This window comes from Agelaius phoeniceus, chromosome 8 (genome assembly GCF_051311805.1).
Source record: "Agelaius phoeniceus isolate bAgePho1 chromosome 8, bAgePho1.hap1, whole genome shotgun sequence".
Lineage (NCBI taxonomy): Eukaryota > Metazoa > Chordata > Aves > Passeriformes > Icteridae > Agelaius > Agelaius phoeniceus.
In genome coordinates, this window is record NC_135272.1 from 36,687,283 (window position 1) to 36,708,790 (window position 21,508).

A 21,508-nucleotide genomic window follows, 5' to 3' on the forward strand; every position below is an offset into this window, starting at 1 on the left:
TTCATTACTGATTTATGCATGGCCAAATGGTGGGAAGCACTTCCTTAATGGACACTTTGGAAAGCAGCTTTATTGCTTTGGAAATGGGATTTCCTCTGTTGTCCCTGCCTTTTGAAAAGCTTTAGGGAAGGGCATGGAAATTTCTCCAGTAGCAGCTGTATCCTCACAAACCCCCTCCAACATCCCATGAGAGTTAGAAAGTTCATTTTTATTTCTGTTTGCAATTCCATTGATTATCTCTCTTGGAAATTTCATTTTTTATTTCTGTTAGGAATCCCATTGGAGTTCCAATTTTTTTTTTTTTTGTTTGTTTCTGTTTGGAATTCCAGATTTTATTTCTGTTGGGAATTCCAGCTCCAAAGCATTTGTGTGGATTTGATTCCCCCTTCAGCTCCCAGGCTCTCCTTTGTCTCTCCCTGCCTGCCAGTGGAGTAACAGATCCCAGAATTCCTAAATCATCCAACAGTCCCGTTGTGCTGCTGCCTGAAGCTGTCAGGATTAAACCTCACTGCAGTTCCAGTGCCCTTAGCGAGGCTTGGGCAGGTATTTGGGTTTATTTTGGTTTTTAGTAACTGGGACTGGGGCACAGGGCAGGCTGGGTGGGGTGTCTGGGAACTCCTCTCTGGGGAAGTTCTCCATGATGAGGCTTTGCTGGAAGCTGAGGAAGGCACGCTGGTGTTCCTGGCAAGAGTTTTGGGATATTTGATGGAAAACCCACTGGACAGGGATTTGCTGTAGCTGATGCCTGCATGGTGCAACCAGAGTACTTTCCTTACGTGCTCTCCCTGAGTCTTCCTCCTTTAAAAACATTTCTTGTATTTGCCTTTTTGGTCACCTTATTTTGACCAGTTTGAAAAGTCCCTCAGGGGTTTATTGTGCTCTTACACTCCTTGTCTTTAACTTCTTTACCTGAATGTTGCTTTTTATCCTTGGAAAAGTAGAACTTGCTTTCATGGTGTTTATACGGAGATAAAATTCCTGGGGTTTTTTTCTGTTTTAAATACATAAACTTTAAAATTTACTGGAATTGGCAGGGAGCTTCCAGCTCCCCCATCCTTTGATTTGGCAGAGGTTGGACCCTTTGGCTCTGCATGCCAGGACGATGGAGCCTTTCCACGGAGCAGGAATTCCCGTGTGCTTTGTTCCTGCAGAACAGAATTCCTTTGTTTTTGTTCCCTTTTAGCCTTTATCTCCACTCTTAGCGCTCTCCCATCCCTCCCATAGCGGGGGAGCAGCATCGCGATGCTGGGCAGGTCCTTAAAATGTCCTGGGGCTGCCCCACGCTCCCCACAGGGCAGGACAGAGTCCGGCTGTCAAAATAAAAATAACCCCGAGCCAATGAGCGCGGCTGGGGTGGAGCCGGCGCCGTGCGGGCAAAATAATTCTCAATGAGAGCCCGGCCTGGGAGCGCCGGGCGGAGCGGGCGCAGGGTGCGCCGTGCCCGGAGCTGATCCCGAAATCGGGAGGGCGGGATGCTGGAGCAGTGCGCGATTCCCTGACTGATCCCGAAATCCCAGCGCTGTTCCTGCCCGGGGAGGGCGGGATGCTGGAGCAGTGCGCGATTCCCTGAGCTGATCCCTGACTGATCCCTGAAATCCCAGCGCTGTTCGCTCCCGGGGAGGGCAGGATGCTGGAGCAGTGCGCGATTCCCTGAGCTGATCCCTGAAATCCCAGCGCTGTTCCCGCCCGGGGAGGGCGGGATGCTGGAGCAGTGCGCGATTCCCTGACTGATCCTTGAAATCCCAGCGCTGTTCGCTCCCGGGGAGGGCGGGATGCTGGGGCAGTGCGCGATTCCCTGACTGATCCCTGAAATCCCAGCGCTGTTCGCTCCCGGGGAGGGCGGGATGCTGGAGCAGTGCGCGATTCCCTGAGCTGATTCTGAAATCCCAGCCCTGATCGCTCGGTAGGGCGGGATGCTGGAGCAGTGCGCGATTCCCTGAGCTGATCCCGAAATCCCCCCGCTGTTCGCTCGGGAAGGGCGGGATACTGGAGCAGTGCGCGATTCCCTGACTGATCCCTGAAATCCCGCCGCTGTTCCCGCTCGGGAAGGGCGGGATACTGGAGCAGTGCGCGATTCCCTGACTGATCCTGAAATCCCAGCGCTGTTCGCTCCTGGGGAGGGCGGGATGCTGGAGCAGTGCGCGATTCCCTGACTGATCCCTGAAATCCCGCCGCTATTCCCGCCCGGGGAGGGCGGGATGCTGGAGCAGAGGCTGATGAATTTTTCATGAGCGGCCACAACAACACCGGGAGCATCTTGCCAGGAGAGGCCGGGGCTGTGGCAGCGCTGCCGCGGATGCTGCCCGGGGAGTGAGCGGGGGCAGCTCCGCGTTGGCAGCCGGCGCCGCTCGGGGGATGCGCGCCCGTGGCCGTCGCTGAGCGCTCGCAGCTCGCCCGGCGCCGCAGCGATGACGGCCAGGGAGCCTTCCCGGGAGCTCGCCACTCCCGAGGCCGAGGTTTACATCAGGACTTTCAAGGAGCAGATGCACCTGGAGCTGGAGCTGCCCAAGCTGCCCGGGAACAGACCCACGTCGCCAAAGATTTCTCCTCGCAGCTCGCCCAGGAACTCTCCCTGCTTCTTCAGAAAGTTGCTGGTGAATAAAAGCATCCGCCAGCGCCGTCGCTTCACGGTGGCACACACATGGTAAGCTCTGCCGGGTTGAAACTGGGTTTAAAACCAGTGGAGCTGTGGTTTGAGGTGGGGAGAACGAGCGCGGGTCGTTGGTGGGTTCTGCCGGCCGTGAATGGAGCAGAAAAGCAGCCGGGGGATGTTGAGTGCGGGGCCTCGGCCCGTGTTCAGCCGCCGTTCTCCGGGAGGAATCCAGCCCTTTATTCCCGGGAACAAAGGCAGCGGCAGCCGCAACTTTGCCAGGCGCCTGTGCTCGTGTGGGAGAGCCCGGGCTTCACTGCCCAGCCCAGGAATTCATTTCATGACCTGTGAATGTATTTCGTAGCCCATTAGTTCATTTCAGAACCGATGGAATTATTTCAGAGCTCATGAATTCATGACAGAGCCCCAGAAATTCATCTCAGAGCCCATGAATTGATTTCAGAACCCAGGAATTAATCTCAGAGCTTATGAATTCATCTTGGAACACATTTCAGAACCCAGGAATTCATGTCAGAGCCCATCAATTCGTTTCAGGACCTGTGAATTCATCTCAGGACCCATGAATTCATCTCAGAGCCCACCAATTCATTTCAGGCCCCACGAATTGATTCCAGGGCTCATTTCTGAGCCCATGGATTCATCTCAGGACCCGTGAATTCATCTCCAAACACGTTTCAGAGCCCAGGAATTCAGCTCAGAGCTCAGGAACTCAGAGCCTTCAGGACACGTTTTTTTCCTCACTCTCTCAGCTCAGGGTGATTGGAGCAGGGCACTCTCGGAGCTAAATCCTGGGCAAGGCTTGGAGACAGTTTTTGCTGGCTACAAATCTCTCTCTTTTCCACCTTTTTTCCCATGGGAATCCTGGCTGAGAGGCTTCTTTTCCCTCCCCACAAATCTCTAACCCCAAACAGTCCATTTAGGTGCCATTACAGCTGATTGGGGCTGCCTCTGAGGGTCACTTATCCTGCTTAAACCATAAACAACCATCAAAAGATGAAATAAAATCCAGGAAAATCCATGAGGGTCTCACTGATTCATTTCCTAAATTTCCTCTTGCAGGATCCACCTTTTAAATCCCAAAATATGCACCAGTTGAGTGTGGGAATTGAACCAGAAAACTTCGAGTAATGTGAATTTTTTAATCCTTCCTCACACAGCCATATATCCATTACTTTCCCATTCCTTCAGAATTCTGGAATCCTGCAAATTTCCTGCTTTTTTTTTCATTTGTTTGATTGTTTTGGTTTTTTTTCGTTTTTTTTTTTTTAATTTAAATCCAAGCAGTAATAACAACCTCAAGCTGGTTATGAGCTGTAGCAGCTCCAGAGTGTTCTTGGGGATTTTAATTGCTCCGAGTCACTGGTGTTTGGGGTTATTCACATTAATTCCCTGGAACATCTGTCATGGAGCTCATCTGATCCCAGCAGCCAATCCAGGGAAATGAGGGAAAGATGCTCCAGCTGGGAATTAGGGGAGCAGGATGGGACCAGACTCAGCATCTGTGGTGTTCAGTGAAAAAAGAATTCAAATATTTCATTTGGAGATGGAACTTGGATCAACTCGTAAAGCAGGTGGGATGCCTCTAAATAGAAAAAAAGGGAAGGTTTTCAACTCAATTTTTAGGTGATTTGGAACTGTTTTAAGTTTTAAGCTTAGATAAGAAAGAAATAAATGTAGAAATTAAGAAAATCACTCTGAAAAGGTTCCAAGAATGCTTGAGTGTGAGCACATCCTCAACATAAACCACGCACCAAACCCAGCTGAAATTTAATTTCAATATTTCAATTAATTTTCAATATTTCCCTGTGCTCCAGCATTTCTTTGGAGTGTCTGGAGGGTGTTCCCTGAGTGCTGTGGGGTCCAGCTGAGCCCCTGGATGTGCTGGGCAATTCTGGGGTTGGGATGCAGGGCACGGAGCAGCCTCACCTGTGCCCAGCCAAATGCCACTTATGGAAGGGGCCCTTTGTGGGAGCTGGGAAGGAAGGGAAGGAATTGCCTCGGGAATAAACGGGCAGTGCCAAGCCAGGGAATTCATCCATGTTGGATTTTGTGGAATCTGTAACTTCTCCAGCCTCCTAACCAGGGAACTTGGTCACTCTGGGGGGATAAATCAGCATTTTTCCCACATCAATGCCATTGTTTGGGGAATCTTCTGCTGCTTTTCCTTGTTTCCGGATTTCTGCCTTCCCTCATTCCTCTTTCCCTTTGAAATAATGGCCTTTTCCAGGAATTTTCCTGCTTTTCTAACAGTACATGGCAATTCCCTCCTCCTGCTGGTGCTGATGGAATCTGTGTCACCACAGGCTGCTCCCATATCCAGGCACATCTTGCTCAGAAAAAAAAAAAAAAGGAAAGCAAATACTGAGGGGTTGTTTTTTTTTTTAGAATAAGGCCATGATTCAAGCGTTTCCATGATCCAAAGGATTCTTTTCCTCAGGGAGAGGCTGCTCGCACTGGCCACGATCCCCATGTCACCACAATGACCCCCAGACCTGTGCCAGCCTCATCCCTGCCTGCTCCCAACCCTGGATCCCATCTCCAAAGGCCTCACTCCCATAAAAGAGCTGCACAAAACCTCTGTAGCTTTGGGGTTTTCCTCCACCAGGATCCAGCAGGCTCATTCCTGTCTTGCATCTGGCAGCTCTGCCTCGGAGATCCCAGAATTCCAAATGCTCCTTCTTCCTTTGATAATTCCCCTCGGATCCCTTGGTGCATTTTGGGGGATTTTATGGGGAAAAAGGCAGGCAGGAGCCATGGAAATTTTGGACATGGTGAGTTTCCTTTGGAGTGACTGGAGAGGGAGCAGCCTCTCCTGCAGGTGATCCTCAGCTCTTTCTGCTGCCAGCCAAGTCCCAGCACATTCCCACTCCACATCCCACAGTCTGCTCTCCCTCACCCCATCCATACTTTGAGGAATCCAAAGGAATAATTTTAAAAAAATACCTTTGATTTTTACACCTCTTCCATCTTGTTTTTGCCAAGCAAGAACTTCAAATCATCCATTTTACCCTCAGAGCAAGGTCCTTGACAGCAATGGCTTGGAAGATCCCAAAGTTCAGTGTTTTCCAAGTGCACTCTGCAATTTATAACTTTGTTTTGATGCCTTTGTTTTGGTCGATTTAGCCTCAAAATTATAAATAGTTCCTCAAGGCCAGGTTGGACAGGCTTGGAGCAGCTTGGGATAGTGGGAGGTGTCCCTGCCTGTGGGAATGGGATGAGATTTAAAATCCGTTTGAACCCAAACCATCCTGGAATTCCCTGAATATTTCTCCAACCGAAATAATTTATTCCATTTTTATTTATTCAGGCTCTGCTGAGCTTTTAAAGAAGGGATTTCTGCAATATGATGTTGATTGTCCTTTCTTAATTAAGATTTTTGTGGATTTTTCCCAAATTAATTCACATTTAGCTTCATTAATTTAATAACTACCTGTTACCTCATGAATGAAGAAAATACAGAAATTAAATCTTAGGAAATTTTGCTCTGCTTTTTCTCTTGGTTACCCCTGAGTGCAGCTAAAACACAGCCAGCAAATTTCTTTTCCAAAATATAAGAACAAATAGAAATAATTTTATTTTAAATCCATCCTTTTTTTTTTTTGGAAAACATGCTCTGTTTTCATGGCACAACAATCTCCCATGGAGGAATTTCAGGGAGTTAAATAAGATGGCACAATCCAGTTGAGATTTTTCCAAGCCTGGTGAGTAACAACGGAGCTCTTGAATTCCTGGAAGCTGCAAAATCCCATGGAGGTGGATGGAAATGATCCAGTTATTGTGTTGGCTTTTGGTTCATGATCATGGAATGGTGCTTCAGAAAGATGGAATTTTGGAGAGTATTTACTTGGGATTGCTGAGGAGAACAGGAATTGATAAAACCCATGAATTTCTCCGGTGTTTCGGTGGTGGTGGAATTGATAAGATCTGTTAATTTCCCCTGTGGTTTGGTGGTGGTGAAGGAGCTCAGGTGCTCCTGGAAGGTCTCTGGAATTCATAAGATCCATGAATTTCTCCGGGGGTTTGGTGCTGGTGGAATGGATAAGATCCATGAATTTCTCCAGGGGTTTGGTGCTGGTGGAGGAGCTCAGATGCTCCTGGTGGCTCCCATTCATGGATAAGATCCATGAATTTCTCTGGAGGATTGGTGCTGGTGGAGGAGCTCCGGTGCTCCTGGTGGCTCCCATTCCTGGATAAGATCCATGAATTTCTCCAGGGGTTTGGTGCTGGTGGAGGAGCTCCGGGGCTCCTGGTGGCTCCCATTCATGGATAAGATCCATGAATTTCTCCAGGGGTTTGGTGCTGGTGGAATGGATAAGATCCATGAATTTCTCCGGGGGTTTGGTGCTGGTGGAGGAGCTCCGGTGCTCCTGGTGGCTCCCATTCCTGGATAAGATCCATGAATTTCTCCAGGGGTTTGGTGCTGGTGGAGGAGCTCCGGGGCTCCTGGTGGCTCCTGTGGCTCCCCCGGTGTGTCCCGCTCTGCTGACGGGGCCCTGCCCAGCGCTGGCATTCCAGCATCCCAAACCCAAGCTCTCCTGGCCAGCTTCTGCCAGGATTTGGCCTGGAGGAGCTGATTCCTGCTTTTGAGGCAGACCCAGTGTCTGTCACTCGTGCTGGGTGATCTCAGAGGTCTTTCCCACCCTCGGGGATTCCGGGGTTTTTCGGGATGTGCTGTTGGAGCCGTTTCCACTGCGCTCCATATTTAGCAGGATGCGTTCCCGTATCCCAGTGTTGGAAACACCCTTGGCTGTGCTTTGATGAGCTGCTCTGCTTGTGTTTCTCACCCTCTGTTGATGTGATTTTGAGCTTCTTTTCCCAGTTTGGAAAAAAGCAGGATGATTCTCCTGCTTCCAGCAGTTCCTCTTCCAGGCTGGGGCTGGGATTGGATGCGATGTGTTGCTCAATTCTCCACTGAAAGTTCCAGGAGAAACAAACTGAAGGGAGTAGGGAAAAGGATGGGGGGGGGGGAAACCAGAAGGTTCCTCACTTTTTGTCAGCTGAGTGTGTTCTCCCATCTGTCTCCATCTCCAAGGAGAATTCCTTAGCACTTGGAGGAGGGATTGCGAAGGACACGGAGGTGAGGAGGAGACACAAACAGGCCCACACAACAACCACAGAACCAGCTGTGCCATCCCTGCATCTGCTCTCTCCAGGGAAATTGGCTCCCAGCCCTGCCTGAATCCATGGGAAGCAGAAAGGAGCAACTTCCTTCATCCCCCGGCCACATATGGGGGAAAAGATGGTGTTAAATAGTGCCCAGCTGTTCAGAATTCCAGCAAAACACAACAGATCTTTGGATTAATAATTGGAGTTTGATGGATTCAGCCATGCCCTGGGAAGGGGAGAGAGGAAGGGAGCAGATTCCTTCTCAGAGAAATTCTTTCTGGAGTTTTAATATCTTTAAGTCAGTTTGAATGCCTTTAAATAAGCTTAAATCCCTTTAAATAAGTTTTTTAGTGCTTGCAGTGTCCAAATCTCTGAGGAATAAACATTCCCAGAGGATCTCTCGTGGCTGAGGCCTGCCTGGAGAATCCCTGGCCTCCAGCACTCACACGTGGGCTCAGCTGAAGTGAAATTTTCTGTAGAAGAAGTGTTTCTCCAGGAGGTTTTCCTGCTGGGTTTGGCTTTGTTGGAAGTGTTGATGTGTGGAATTTCCCTCGTGGCAGCATCCCCACGTTCAGGCTGTGTTTTTGGGATGTTCACTTCCCACATTCGGGCTGTTTTTGGGATGTACACTTGGCTCCTCCCGGGCTCCACTTGGCTGCCAGGACAGACTGTGGCAGACTCATTCCTGCTTTATCATCATTTAGGTACTGTGGGTTGGCTTCACTGCAGATCTCGACATTCCTTGATCCTTTCTGGGTTTGTTTTTTTTTTTGTTGTTGTTTTTTAGCTTTTTTCATTCTGAATAATCCCAGTGTTTCACTTGGATTGTCTGGCATCACCTCAGGGGTTCCACAGGGATCAGGGGATCATGGAATCATGAAACCAGGAGGGTTTGGGATGAGAGGGACCTTAAACATCATCCCATCCACCCCTGCCACCTTCCACCATCCCAGGTGGCTCCAGGCCATCTCCCCCATTGCTCTGGGCAGCCTTTTCCCATGGAAAATTACCCAGATACCCCCCCTAAACATCAACTCTGCTCCTGTCCCTGTCCCCTGAGCCCCCAGCTGTCCCCTCCTGTCAGGAGCTGTGCAGAGCCAGAAGATCCCACTGAGCCTCCTTTTCTCACATTGGTTTTGTTCCTAGGATTTTCTGTATATTCTTAAAGTGTTTTGTGCTGCAGCTCTGTTTCCAGAAGCTTTAATGAACCCTGCAGGTAAAAACTGCAGAATGATGGATGACTTCATTAGGTGGAAGTTGCCTTCCCTACCAATAACAGAAAATTAGCTTTTCTGTGTTATTGGATCTGTTATTCCTGAGCTAACTGCAGGAGCTGAGCCTGGAGTATTTTGGAGCCCATTCCACAAAAATGAGGTTTAAGGGAGCTCAGAATGTTCAAAGGCATCCAGCCCTTGTAGCTTCAAAGGTATTTTCAGATTCCTGTCCCTTAAAGCACCACAGGAGTCAAATGATGTGTTATTAATTAGAGCTGTTAAATGCACAAACCTTGGGAACACTCCCTGGGATTCCAGGCTGGAGTTCTGGGCTGTCTGTGCAGGGCCAGGGCTTGGACTGGATGATCCCTGTGGCTTCCTGTGGTGTCCCAGGATTTTATCCTGCTTGGATAAACAGTCCTCTTGCTTATCTAGGGATTATTTTTATTCTGTGGTTTGTTTTTTTTTCTGAGGAAGGTAGAGAAAGAATGGAAGAGCATCACATATGAAAAATGGAATTTTGGGATGGGGTTGACAAGGAGCATGGGACAAGGCAAAGAGAGAACGGGAGAATGGCAAATAAATCCAGGTCTGGTGCTGTTCATACATCCTAAAATCTTGGGAAAATAAGGAAAATTCATGGCATGAGAAACTCATGTTCCTTATCCTTCCTTATCTCCAAAACCTGGGAATTTATCCTGGAATTGCTGGTGGATAAATGCTGGACAGCATTTTAAATTTGAGTTTTTCCTTAGTGGCTGACTGAGGGAGGAAAGTTTTGAAAGCAACTGGTAATTATAGAAGTGGGATCACTATAAATTAATGATGGCAGGAGCTGAGTATCCGGCTGTTTTCCAAAGCTTTCTCTTGTCCTTAGGGAATGTGTCCTTTTAAATCTGGATTGTCAGACTGGCTCCCTTAACAGGCTGCTCTGGGGAGCTGCTGGAGGTCAGGGCTGGGACAGGAGCACAAATGGCCCTGGTGCCATCTCCCCCATGGACTGAGCTGCTTCCAGCTGCTGCTGGGCTCAGGGTTCCCCTTTTCCAGGAGTTTCCTGCTGGATTGAACCCCCAGATCCGTTGTAAACAAACTCACGGAGAGGTCACAGCCTGTTCATAAATGATGACTTCGGGTTTGGTACCGTTGGATATCGATTCCATCTGGAGCCTCCTTCAGCTCCACAGGAGGTGGATAAAAGCAGCAAATGGATTTCTGAGTCAGAGCCAGGGACAGCATTTATGGATTTGGTTTTCCTCTCTGGGAACAAAGGAGGAATTATGTCCCATGTCCCCACCACAAAAAAACCCACAAAACCCTCAGACAACTCCATTGTTGTGCAAGTCATATTTGGCAGACGAACATCCATGGATTTTGAGAGGAATCCATGAGGAACCATCCTGCTGGCTCAGGAGATTTCCTGAGATCCAGGTGATCCCATTGGGATACGGCAAAAGAGGAACAGGAGGGACAAGGTGGGACGGGATGGAGAAGATGCCCATGGAATGAGAGCTGGGGTGATGAGCAGCCCCCACTCTGTACAAACCCGATCTGGAAGGGTTTCCCTGGAGGCCAAGGTCTTGGCAAGCTCCAGTCTGGGATCCAGACTCAGCTGCTGCCGTTTTTCCAAGCTTTTCCTTCCCTATAAACACAAGGTTCTCTTCTCCCACCCTGCCTCCAACAACACCTTCCCCAGTCACCCAGACTTCAGCCTTTGGTTTTTCTAGCAGAGGTTGATGGAAATCTGTTCTGCTGCACTTCCAGGCTGCCTCCAGAAGGAAGGAGAGAAATCCTGAAATGCTGAAATGTCAGCCTTTGCTATTTTTACAGCCTTTCCCAGGAAGCAGCTCCGGCTGTGCCGTCTGCATCCCGATTGGGATCCGCCGGAGCCGATTATCCCTGTTTGGCTTGGCCTTGTCAGTTGTTGTTTTACAGGGGAAAAAGCTGTTGTGGCAACTTGGAAATTCCTCAGTTGGTCAGCCCGGGGTGAGCAGAATGGGAATAATCCTCAGCTGTGCTTGGAATGCACCGGGAGCTTTGGGGAGTAGCCTTGAACCTTTGCGTTGGGATTTCGTGGGTTTGAATTCTGCGAATCACAGAATCCTGGGATGGTTGGGTTGGGAGGGAACTCAAAGCTCATTCCATGGGCAGGGACACCCCCAGTATCCCAGCACGCTCATCCAGCCTATCCTTGAACAATTCCATGGGGAGCCCACACCACTGGGATTCCTTGGCAACAAGAACCAGGTCTCCAAGGAAGGTTAAGGAAAAAACATCAGGGCTCTGTGGGATGGAAATCCCTCCTGAGAGGTTGTTTTGTGGGGTTTGTTTCTATTGTTGGGAATTCACTTTTCCCCACTAACAGCCTTTGACAGGGAGCGCTCGGAGTCGCCTCCAGCTGGGCTTGAGGTGGGCTCAGATCAGCTAAAATTCGTTAAAAGGACTTCAGTCAACGCTAACACAAAGCAAAACTTGAAAAATATTGTGAATTAAGCTCGTGGGCCTATTGTGTAATAACAGATGGAAAAATGAGGAATTGTCCTCGTGGGCTGGGCTGACAATTGGATTTGTCAAAGAATTCCTGTTGATCCTGATCTGGATCACTCATCCCCATCACTTCTGTCACTGGACATCATTCACACTCAAATACCACTCACACTCACATTTCAGACCAGTCTTTTTATTAATTTGACTGTTAATTAACTTATTTTCTCCCGTTATTTAAGTCCCAAAAGCACAATTAAATGGAAAACCAGGATTTGCTTCTGTGCTGGGAGGTGGGAGAGGAATATCCATGGTGGGACTTGATCTTAGGGGTGTTTTCCAACATTTCTGGTTCCGGGATTTTAAGGAGCAGGAGATAATCAAGCACAGTAATTAGAGTTGCTTCATTAATGGTGTAAATAATGAGGATGGAAGCAAGCTCAGAAATATTTGGGGCTGATGTTTTAAATACTCATTTAGAGTTTTGTGCATGGCAATATGAGGGAAATACCACAAATCTCGAACAGGTGGAATTTATGAGTTAAAATTTACAAAACTTGACCGGACCGTCCAAACTGGTGTGAACTGGGGGAGAGGTCAAGCTGGAGATTCAAATCTCAGGCATTTTGTTGTCTCTTGGTTGGGTTTTGTATTTATTTAGTGTTTTCTCGTTAAAAATCTAATTTTCGAGTTGTTCGGGATAAATTGCTCTCCTAAACCAGCTCTTGGCTTATTTCTGATTCCTCTTAACGAAGGCAAAGAGAAAGAAACTCGAATTATTCAATGCTTCAAAGCAGACACTCGCTGTGCAAGCAGAACCCCGGGCTGGTTCCAGACGTCCCCCGTTGGGAAGGGATCCCTTGGGGAAGCAGCGGTTTGGGGACGAGTGGCAGCAGCCATTGTCACCTGCCAGGGCAGGGAACGGGCCGGGGAGCAGTGACACAAACCGGGAATGGCATTGCCCGAGGCGCATCAGCCCCTGTCGGATGGATTTGGTTTTGCAAAGATAACAAGCCGAGCTCCAGTTTTGCTTTCACTTCCATTCATGGCTCAAGGAAAGGGAAGAGGAGAAACTGAAACAGATTATTAAATGTGCCTTTTAGCCCGGGATCACTCCAGGCAGAAGGCAGGATGCCTTAAGGAATATCCGGGAGAAAAATGCACTGTTTAGAGAGAAAAATAGAATATTTAATGTGGTTTTGTTCAGTTTAAAACGACTGGGGGCTTGGGGAGAGCATTTGGCTAAATAGCTGATGAATAATTCAGGGTCACTAATTTAGGAACTCTGTCATATAGACTAAAATCCATCGGTTTTGGCTGTAAACAAAGATAACAAACACCCAGCATTTAACTAAACAGCAAATACAGGGGTTGAAGCCTGTGGGCCTTTGAAGGGCACCAGCTCTTGGCTGAGAGTTGGACCATTTAATTAGCATGGATTTTTGTAGTAGTCAATATTAAAACCTCTCCCCAGAAGCTGTAATTCTAATTCCACGAGATGGTATTCCTAAAGCTCCAGGATTTATGGGGAGGAAAGTTTGGATCCAAGCACACAGGGGGGATTTCGGGAGCTCCAGCTTCATCCCATAATTCCATGGAATGGTTTTGTTGATCCAAATATCTGAGGCATGTTTGATGCTGTCCCTCTGCCAGGCCTGATCTGGAGCTGGAAGACAAAGGGGAGGATTTTCCCTGGTGAGCTCGCAGCCTTAATTAACACGATTAACAAATACAATTACCACAGAGAAAGGTTAAAAAGAGATAGGAGAGATAAAAGCAAATCTCCAAGAGGGACAAGAATGAACACAGGGGTATCAATGTTCAATCCTGGGAGCAGCAGCCGCGATCCAGATGCTTTTCCCAGCTCCAAGTGCCCCATTTTCATCCTGGATCTCTTGATCTGCGTTGGCAGGAGTTGAAATGCTGCATTTCAAAGGCAAGGGAAGAATTCCTGAGACTTGGAGAACAGAGGAGTGTAACGTGTGTCACCTTTCCAGGCAGACACTTCTGAGGCACTGGGGATTTACAGGAATGCAGAAATCTCCAGAAAATGTTCATTGTACTTGGAAATAACCCTTTAGTTCCCATTCCAGTGTCATCCCAGTGTAGGGAATGTCCTGATGCTCCCATTTCACGATGTTCCCATTGACAAATAACCCTTTATTTCCCATTCCAGTCTGATTCCAGTGTAGGGAGTTATCTGATATTCCCATTTGGGAATCCTGCAGCTTGTAAGAATTAAGTGGATGCTCCTTCTCCAAGGGAGAACTGCTCCAAAAATCCCAGTAATTTTACCTGAGACAAAAGAAAAGCAGTGATTACTTAGAATTGCAGAGCTGTCCCTTCAGTGGCCCTTTTTGAGACACACATCTCCTCCAAATCCCTTTTTCCTTGATATTTGCTGCTCCAGCAGTGGCTTTGGGGTGTAATTGTATTGATTTGTTTATTTAGATGGGTTGGGGTTTTTTTCTGAGGCTCTGCTGCTGTTCCACGGGGCTTTCCTGTGGATCTGGGAGCTGGGCTGGGAGGATTTTGTGGTGCAGAATTGATCAGTGCAGCCCCAGGCTCTGAATTAAATTGACGTGAGATCTGTCACTGGTTTTGTCACCAATAATTCCTGCCTTGAGCACGATATTAAAGAGGACAAATGAATTCAAAACAAAGCCACCACCAACCACACAGTTTTTATTTCACTTCCTGAATGTTCAATTAATTGTTGACAGAGATTTTTTGGGTAGATTGGGTTGGGGCTGTAAATTAAGCTTTTGTGGGTTTGTTTTGCATGCAGGGAAGATCCTGCCCGATTTGAAAAGGTCACCACCGTTAATCATTTCAGGAAGGCAGGAAAATATTCCAGTAATGACTCAACTGAAAGGAATAACCAGGATTAAAAGCTTCTTAGTGCTTAATAAGTGGGATCTTGATTAATTCATGCTTTTGTGACAAAGGTTGGATTATCGAGCTCAAAAATACCTTTTTTTTGGGGGGATGTTGTTTGGCTTTAGGGTTTTTGGCCAGATTCTGCAATTATAAAATTGGAGATTGATGAGAAGAAAGAATAACAGGTACCTGGTGCAGCCAATCCTGATCTGGAATTGTCCCAAATGTATTTTCCAGGAGATCATTTGGGGATGGAAGAATTGTCCCAGGTCTCATAGGAACGAGATCCTGTTTTCATTCTCAGGCTGCTTTATTTGTCACTGGTTTTAGTCATCCTTTCAGCACCACAAAGTGATTTTTGGAAATGATCCATCACATTTCCATAGAGCTTGGGATTTATGTTAAATAGGATGTATGGATATAATACAAATAGAGAATTGATCATCTTTGAAGGAATTCAGAGTCACTTGTTCTTGGTTTCCTTCCCCTCAGCCCAAAATCTGGGATTCCTGGCTAAATACTGAAGGATTTATCGTCATAATATTAATTTATTGTAGTTTTTATTATCTACCTTGTGTTTAAATATATTTATAATACACCAAATGATCAGGACTATTCATATTTAGTAAATACAGCAATCTAGAATGGTTTTTTTTTTAATAATCCACACTTCTATTCTGCATTTCATTCCATTATTCCTGGTAATACTTTCATCTTTTACCACTCTAAGATGATTTTTTTTCTTTTTTTTTTTTTGTATTAATACCTGCAAACAAATGTTGACAATCAGCATAACTAGTTTAGCTAAAAGAGGGTTGTTTTCTTATCTTAATCCTCCTATATTCTAATCCCAGGGGGGGTTTATGCTGGTGTTTTATTTCCTTTCAAACCCATCTTGTTTCTCACGCACATTTCAGGTGTGAGCAGTGAATTTCCGTGCTTGGAGTGTCCCTCTTGTGTAATTTGGGAATTTGGAATGCTTCAGACACATGATCCAAAGAATCCAATTTCATCCCAGTGTCCTGCTGCTCTTGCATCTCTCTAATGCATTTTCCTGTAGACAATTTGTTTAGCTGAGGATTTAATCAGCTGGAACATCTATTTTTGATCCTGCTTTTACCAGGCCTGGCCTCATAGGGAATGGATGAATTTGCACTCAAGCTGAGGTGAAAAATGTCATATTTCTAATCTAGTGTCTAGTTTTTAGAATGATGAGGTGCATCTTCATGTTTTTCAATGTTTTTAGGGCCCTGGCTTGAGCTTTTAAAGCATTTTCCCTCCTGTCACTGCTCTAATCCTTGGCTGAACTGGTTTGGATTGGTGGGACACGTGTGGGCCTCCTTGGATTTACGTTCCCTGCACCAGATTAATCTCCAGGTCATCAAGCTGAAGTCTCCTGAGGACAGAGCAGGAGGAATTTTCTGTGTGGATGTTTCTGGATTTCAGGGCTTCACCAGCATCCAGGTGGTGGCTGCTGTCCCTGTCCCCTTGTCCCTTTGGAGTCCCAGTGGGGTGAGCCTGCCCAGGGGAAGGGGCAGCACTGTCCCAGTGAGGCCTTAGGATTTCAGCTTTCCTATTTTTGTCTTATTTGTGATCCTGCAGTTCTTTAGTGCACAGCTCTAAACTCCATATTCAGTGTGAGCTGCTGCTGTCCCATTTTGGGCAGACTCAACAATTCCCCTCCAGGCCTGGCAGTCAGGGACTCCTCACTGCCTCAGGCCCTGAGAGATGGAAACAAAAATGAGTTGGGGGGAGCAAACTTGGGGTGAATGACTTCATTACCTGAAGCTGTAATTGGCAGATTAACCAACCCCCAATATGCAAATGGGCCAAACTTGTAAAAATATGAAAACCTGTGACCATTTTGGGTGCAGCCCCTGGGGGGCTTTGTCTGCCCTAAAGGCACCCCAGGGCCCCTCAATAACCAGAGCTGCTTTCTCTCTATTCCCTTCACTTCGGCCTCTGTTTCTGGGTGAGCCCTGCCAAGGCAGCCCTGCTGTCCCCGTGAGCTGGTGGCCCTGCTGTGCCCTGCAGGGGCTCCTGGCTCCCTGGGCTTTCCCCAGAGATCCCTCAGGTGCAGGCTTTGGTGTGGGGGGTTTGGGATGAGCTCTGGGCACTCTGGATACGGGGGAAGAGCAGCTCCAGAGGGGTTTGTGTCCAGAGGGACAGCGGGAGAGGAGACGGAGCAGGGAAGGGAGGCTGGTGGCAGAGGGAAGGAGCCACACGTTCAATAGGATTTAACTTTAGGGGAAACAATTTTAACTGCCAGGGGGCAGGGTTAGATTGGGGATATTTGGAAGAAATGTCCTCTGGGAGGGTGGGGAGGCCCTGGGATGAATTTCCCTGGAATGAATTTCCCATACAAGCCATGGCTGGATCCCTGGAGTGTCCAAGGCCAGGCTGGAGCACCCCGGGATGGTGGGAGGTGTCCCTGCCATGGCATGGGTGGCACTGGATGGGCTTTGAGGTCCTAACTTATCGCAGGTTGTGTTTGTAGGGTTTTTTTGGGTTTTCTTTTTCTGGCAAACCAATATTCCAGGGCACCACGCTGTGTTTGAAGCAGGAGCAGGCAGAATGCAGCAATTACGCTCAAAAATGTGTAGGTTCATCTGCTGGTTTTAATTGGGTTTTGGTCCCTTAATAAGCCCCCCTGTGGATAATTCTGTAGAAAAGTGCAGTGTGATCACTTTATTTGTTCATTCCCAGAATGTCTTTGGATGGAACCTGTGATTCCTGGCAGTGTTTTGGATTTTGGAGAGCTGGATTTTATGAGTTTGGGAAAACAATTTCCAGTTTCCTTCATTTAATGCATTAAATTTTAATGGCTGAAAATATCCATAGGGTGTCCTGACAGAGTACAAGTGAAAATTCTTCCAGTTTTGTTGTTGAAATAAGAAGTGGAAATTCAGCCACTCCAAATTTTGAGTTGTTGAGTGATTGAGGGCAGTTGATCTGATAAAAACGAGGCTGAAACCCAGGAATTTCCAACATAAATCCCAATTCTTCTTTTTGCTTGCAGCACAAATTAGTCAAGGGTTCTTTTCTGTGCCTATGGGTGAGTTCTGAACTCAGCACAGTGTGAGGGGAACCTGCAGCTTCCAGGAAATGTTTCATTCTTAACTTCCTTTATTATGGATGTTCACAGTCATCCCATTAAGTCTTTTGGGATTTCAGTAGTTTTTCCCTAATGGAATCAATAATATTGCAGATAGAAACTCTTTGTATCTGTGGGAGTTTGGTGTGGTCAGGGTTTATGAGCACTGAGTGTATCTGGTTTGTTGTTTTCCTGTCAAAACCATGGAAAAAAGGTTTGTGGAAGCTTTCTTTGACCTACCCTAAATTTCCAGGCTCTGGTGGAAATTATGACGAAAAAAAAAGAGGGAAAGGATATGGAATTTGGAGATTTCTGCCTCCTCTTGGCTGCTGATCACACCCAGAGTGGGCAATTTCCTGTTCTTGGAGGAGTGACCATCCCATTGCTGGGATTTTGGAGTGACCATCCCATTGCTGGGATTTTGCAGTGACCACCCCATTGTAGGGATTTTGGGGTAACCATCCCATTGCTGGGATTTTGGAGTGATCATCCATTGTAGGGATTTTGGAGTGACCATCCCATTGCTGGGATTTTGCAGTGACCATCCCATTGCTGGGATTTTGGGGTGACCACCCCATTGCTGGGATTTAGGAGTGACCATCCCATTGCTGGGATTTTGGAGTGACCATCCCATTGTTGGGATTTTGGGGTGACTATCCCATTGCTGGGATGTTGCAGTGACCATCCCATTGCTGGGATTTTGGGGTGACCATCCATTGCTGGGATGTTGCAGTGACCATCCCATTGTAGGGATTTTGGGGTGACCATCCCATTGTAGGGATTTTGCAGTGACCATCCCATTGCTGGGATTTTGCAGTGACCATCCCATTGCTGGGATTTATCAGTGACCATCTCATTGCTGGGATTTTGGGGTGACCATCCCATTGCTGGGATGTTGCAGTGACCACCCCATTGTTGTTTTCCGTTTTGGCTTTTGGCACTCTGTGCAGACACCTGCCAGGTGGAGCTGCTCTGTGTCAGACCCCAGCTGGCAGCTGTGGGGTTCTGGAAGCTGGCAGCCAGCAGAGATTCCTTTCCCCATTATTTCAGGCTGTTCATGGCTGATTTTGCCCTTTGAGGAGCATGACTGCTCGATGATTCACGGCTGCGTTCGCGGAGGCATTCCAGCAAGGAATCACAACCACTCCGCTCCTCTCGCTGCTTGTTTACTGCAGCAAACATCCAGAGCACAAATTGGAATTCATTAATCTGCCTGCATCTTCCCAATTAGAATTGTTCAATTAATTTTCGGGGGTTTTGAGCCAATTTCATGGGGATGATCTCCGTGTGCGCATCGCACTTCACCACCGGCCTTGTGCTGAAAGCTGAGCTGCTTTAATACTCAAATCTTGATTTTAGGCCAGCAGAGAGGATTGATATTTTTGCCTCCAGCACTAAAAAAGAATTGTTTTGTGCTTTGTAATCTGTTACAACAACAATTTGCTTTTTCTTGCAATACATCTTTTGATTTGGCTAGCTGAGCAATATTTTCATTTGTAACCTCTGTGTCCAGAATGAAAAATGTAGCATCAGAGCAGCCTAAGGAAACACCCTCAGAGCAAATAATTTGCATTTTCACAGGTTAATTTTAGGAGTTGCTACAGAATTTTGCTGTGAAAAAAGTGTGGCAGACAGGAAGAAGCAAAGTAAGATTTTCACCCAAAAAGAAAAAGGCAGAAATAGCAAAACATCAGGGGAGATTTAAAAATTGGTGTTATTTACTCTCCAGGCAGTTACTTTCTCTTAGTTCCATGAAAATTGCAGGAGAAGGAAAATTCTTCCCATTCAGGGCCAGGAATAATTCCAGAACTGCAGCAAGGGACATAATCAGGATGTGGGCACTTGGAAAAGCTTTGGAGGGAGGATGGAGAGGAGCTGAGCTCCATTCCATGGGCAGCCTGCGAGGTCTCGAGCCTCAGTGCTTTGCTGAGCGAGGCTGCAAAGTTTAGGATTAATTAGGACCAGCTTTGGAGGGTGGGAAGAGATCAGAACATTCTGGAAATGCTCCTCACAGGGGTGGCTTTCTGCTCCCAGCAGAGGGACAGTGGAACTTCCATGGGGAACTGAAGGAATTCCTGGAGCAGGTTGGGTTGGGAGGGATCTCAGGATTGTCCAGATCCTCCACCATGGGCAGGGACACCTCCCACTGTCCCAGGTGCTCCAGCCCCAGTGTCCAGCCTGGCCTGGGCACTGCCAGGGATCCAGGGGCAGCCACAGCAAATCTGGGAATTCCATGCCAGCCCCTCCCCACCCTCCCAGGGAACAATTCCTTCCCAATATCCCATCTGAACCCCCCTTTTCCAGCTTCCAGCCATTCCCTTGTGTCCTGTCCCTCCATCCCTGGTCCCAAATCCCTCTCCAGCTCTTTTGGAGCCCATTAAGGCCCTGGAAAGCTGCCCCATAACAATGTAGTACAAATAGTAAAACAACAGCTCTGAGCATAAAAGACCATTTATCTTAAAAACCATTACTCATTTATCTATTTAAAGACCTTTTTTTTATGCAGGTGAGTACAAATCTCATTGTACTCCATAAATCCAGGGAAGAGGAGCCTCTGGCAGCAGTGCCAGGGTGTTCTGTCAGAACTCCACCTCCCACCTCTGCCTCTTTGGGCTTTGTTGGCCCACACAACTCCAAAGGAATAAAAGCTGCATCTGCTCTAAAAAAGAGCTGGAGAGGGTTCGAGTGCAGTGGGAAGGGAGGGTTGGAGCAGTCACATCCCTGCTTTGCCTGGAGGTTTTTTCTGTAAAAATCCATGGTTTTGGTGAATTTGTTGTGTCAGAGATACCCTGCACAGGCTGATTAGTCACTGTAATTAAAGCTTGAACCTCCCAGGGAAGGCAGAAGTGTCCTTATTTCAGTGTGTGTTGTTTGAACTGCGGGTCAGGGAGGGAAGTAATTGCTGCCAAATTGCTGGCTGCAGTTCCCAAAGTCACAGATCCACTTTGCTCCCTCTGCACTGCCGGGGTGGAAGGTTAAACATGGCAGGAATGTCACCAAAAACAGCAGCAAAGGGAGGATTCTGCCCCTCCCAGGTGAGGCCCCACCTGCAGAGCTGCCCCAGCCCTGGGGCCAACATCAGCAGCACCTGGAGCTGCTGGAGAGAGCCCAGAGGAACCCATGGAGCTGCTGCAGGGCTGGAGCCCCTCTGGAGCCAGGCTGGGACACCTGGGGGTGCTCCCCTGGAGAGGAGAAGGATCCAGGGAGAGCTCAGAGCCCCTGGCAGGGCCTGGAGGGGCTCCAGGAGAGCTGCAGAGGGACTGGGGACAAGGGATGGAGGGACAGGACACAGGGAATGGCTGCCAGTGCCAGAGGGCAGGGATGGATGGGACATTGGGAACTGGGAATTGTTCCTGGCAGGGTGGGCAGGCGCTGGAATGGAATTCCCAGATTTGCTGTGGCTGCCCCTGGATCCCTGGCAGTGCCCAGGCCAGGCTGGACATTGGGGCTTGGAGCACCTGGGACAGTGGGAGGTGTCCCTGCCATGGCAGGGGTGGGATTTCAGGTCCCTCCCAACCCAAACCATTCCAGGATTCTTTGGTCCTGCAGCATTCCCATCCTCCCTGGGACTGTTCCCCGCAGATCATTGACTTCCATGAGGATTCAGATCCTCCAGGTCTGTTCAGTGAACTCATTTTATTGATAGGATTTTCCCCTGTTTTTTCCTGCTGCAGCAGCTCTGTGTCCCCTGCCTCCCTTCTCCAAATATTGATGTCTGGATTGTTGGAAAAGCTGGATTCCATTATCCCTCCCTATGAGACCAAAGCCCTCTCTCCAGGTGGTGCTGCCACCTTTTCATCCCCCCAAAGAGGAAATTTCCCTAAAAGTCTTGTCCCCCTAAATCATATCCATGGTTTTATGGAACAGCAATGGATTTTTTTTTTTAAATCCATCCAGTTTAAATCCAGAATTGTGTCTTGTCCAGCACTGGAGTGAGACTGGGTTTGCTTTATTCCAGTTACTGAAATGAGTGGTCTGTGAAATCCGGGAAATTCTTACGAAATTCCTTTTTTTTTTTTTTTTTTGATTGAATTGAGGAACTGGCAAATGGTGCAGCTCTTCCAGAGGAATTTTCACCTGGTTTCAGTGCTGGGAAATGGTTCCAGTTCCTGCCTGTATCCC

General features: G+C 47.7%; 1 protein-coding gene across 2 annotated transcripts in view; it reads left to right on the plus strand.

Annotated features, from left to right (window-relative positions):
• Nucleotides 1-21,508, plus strand: part of PDE4B (phosphodiesterase 4B) — a 178,325-nt gene that overhangs the window by 36,769 nt on the left and 120,048 nt on the right. The window contains exon 1 of one of the 2 annotated variants that reach the window (XM_054638165.2): nt 2,107-2,644. The exons of the other annotated variant lie outside the window; for it this stretch is intronic. Within the exon in view, the coding sequence (XP_054494140.1) occupies nt 2,409-2,644 (236 nt within the window). The 5' untranslated portion in view covers nt 2,107-2,408. Of the gene's footprint in view, nt 1-2,106; nt 2,645-21,508 lie in introns of those variants that run through there. 2 annotated transcript variants of the gene reach the window in all.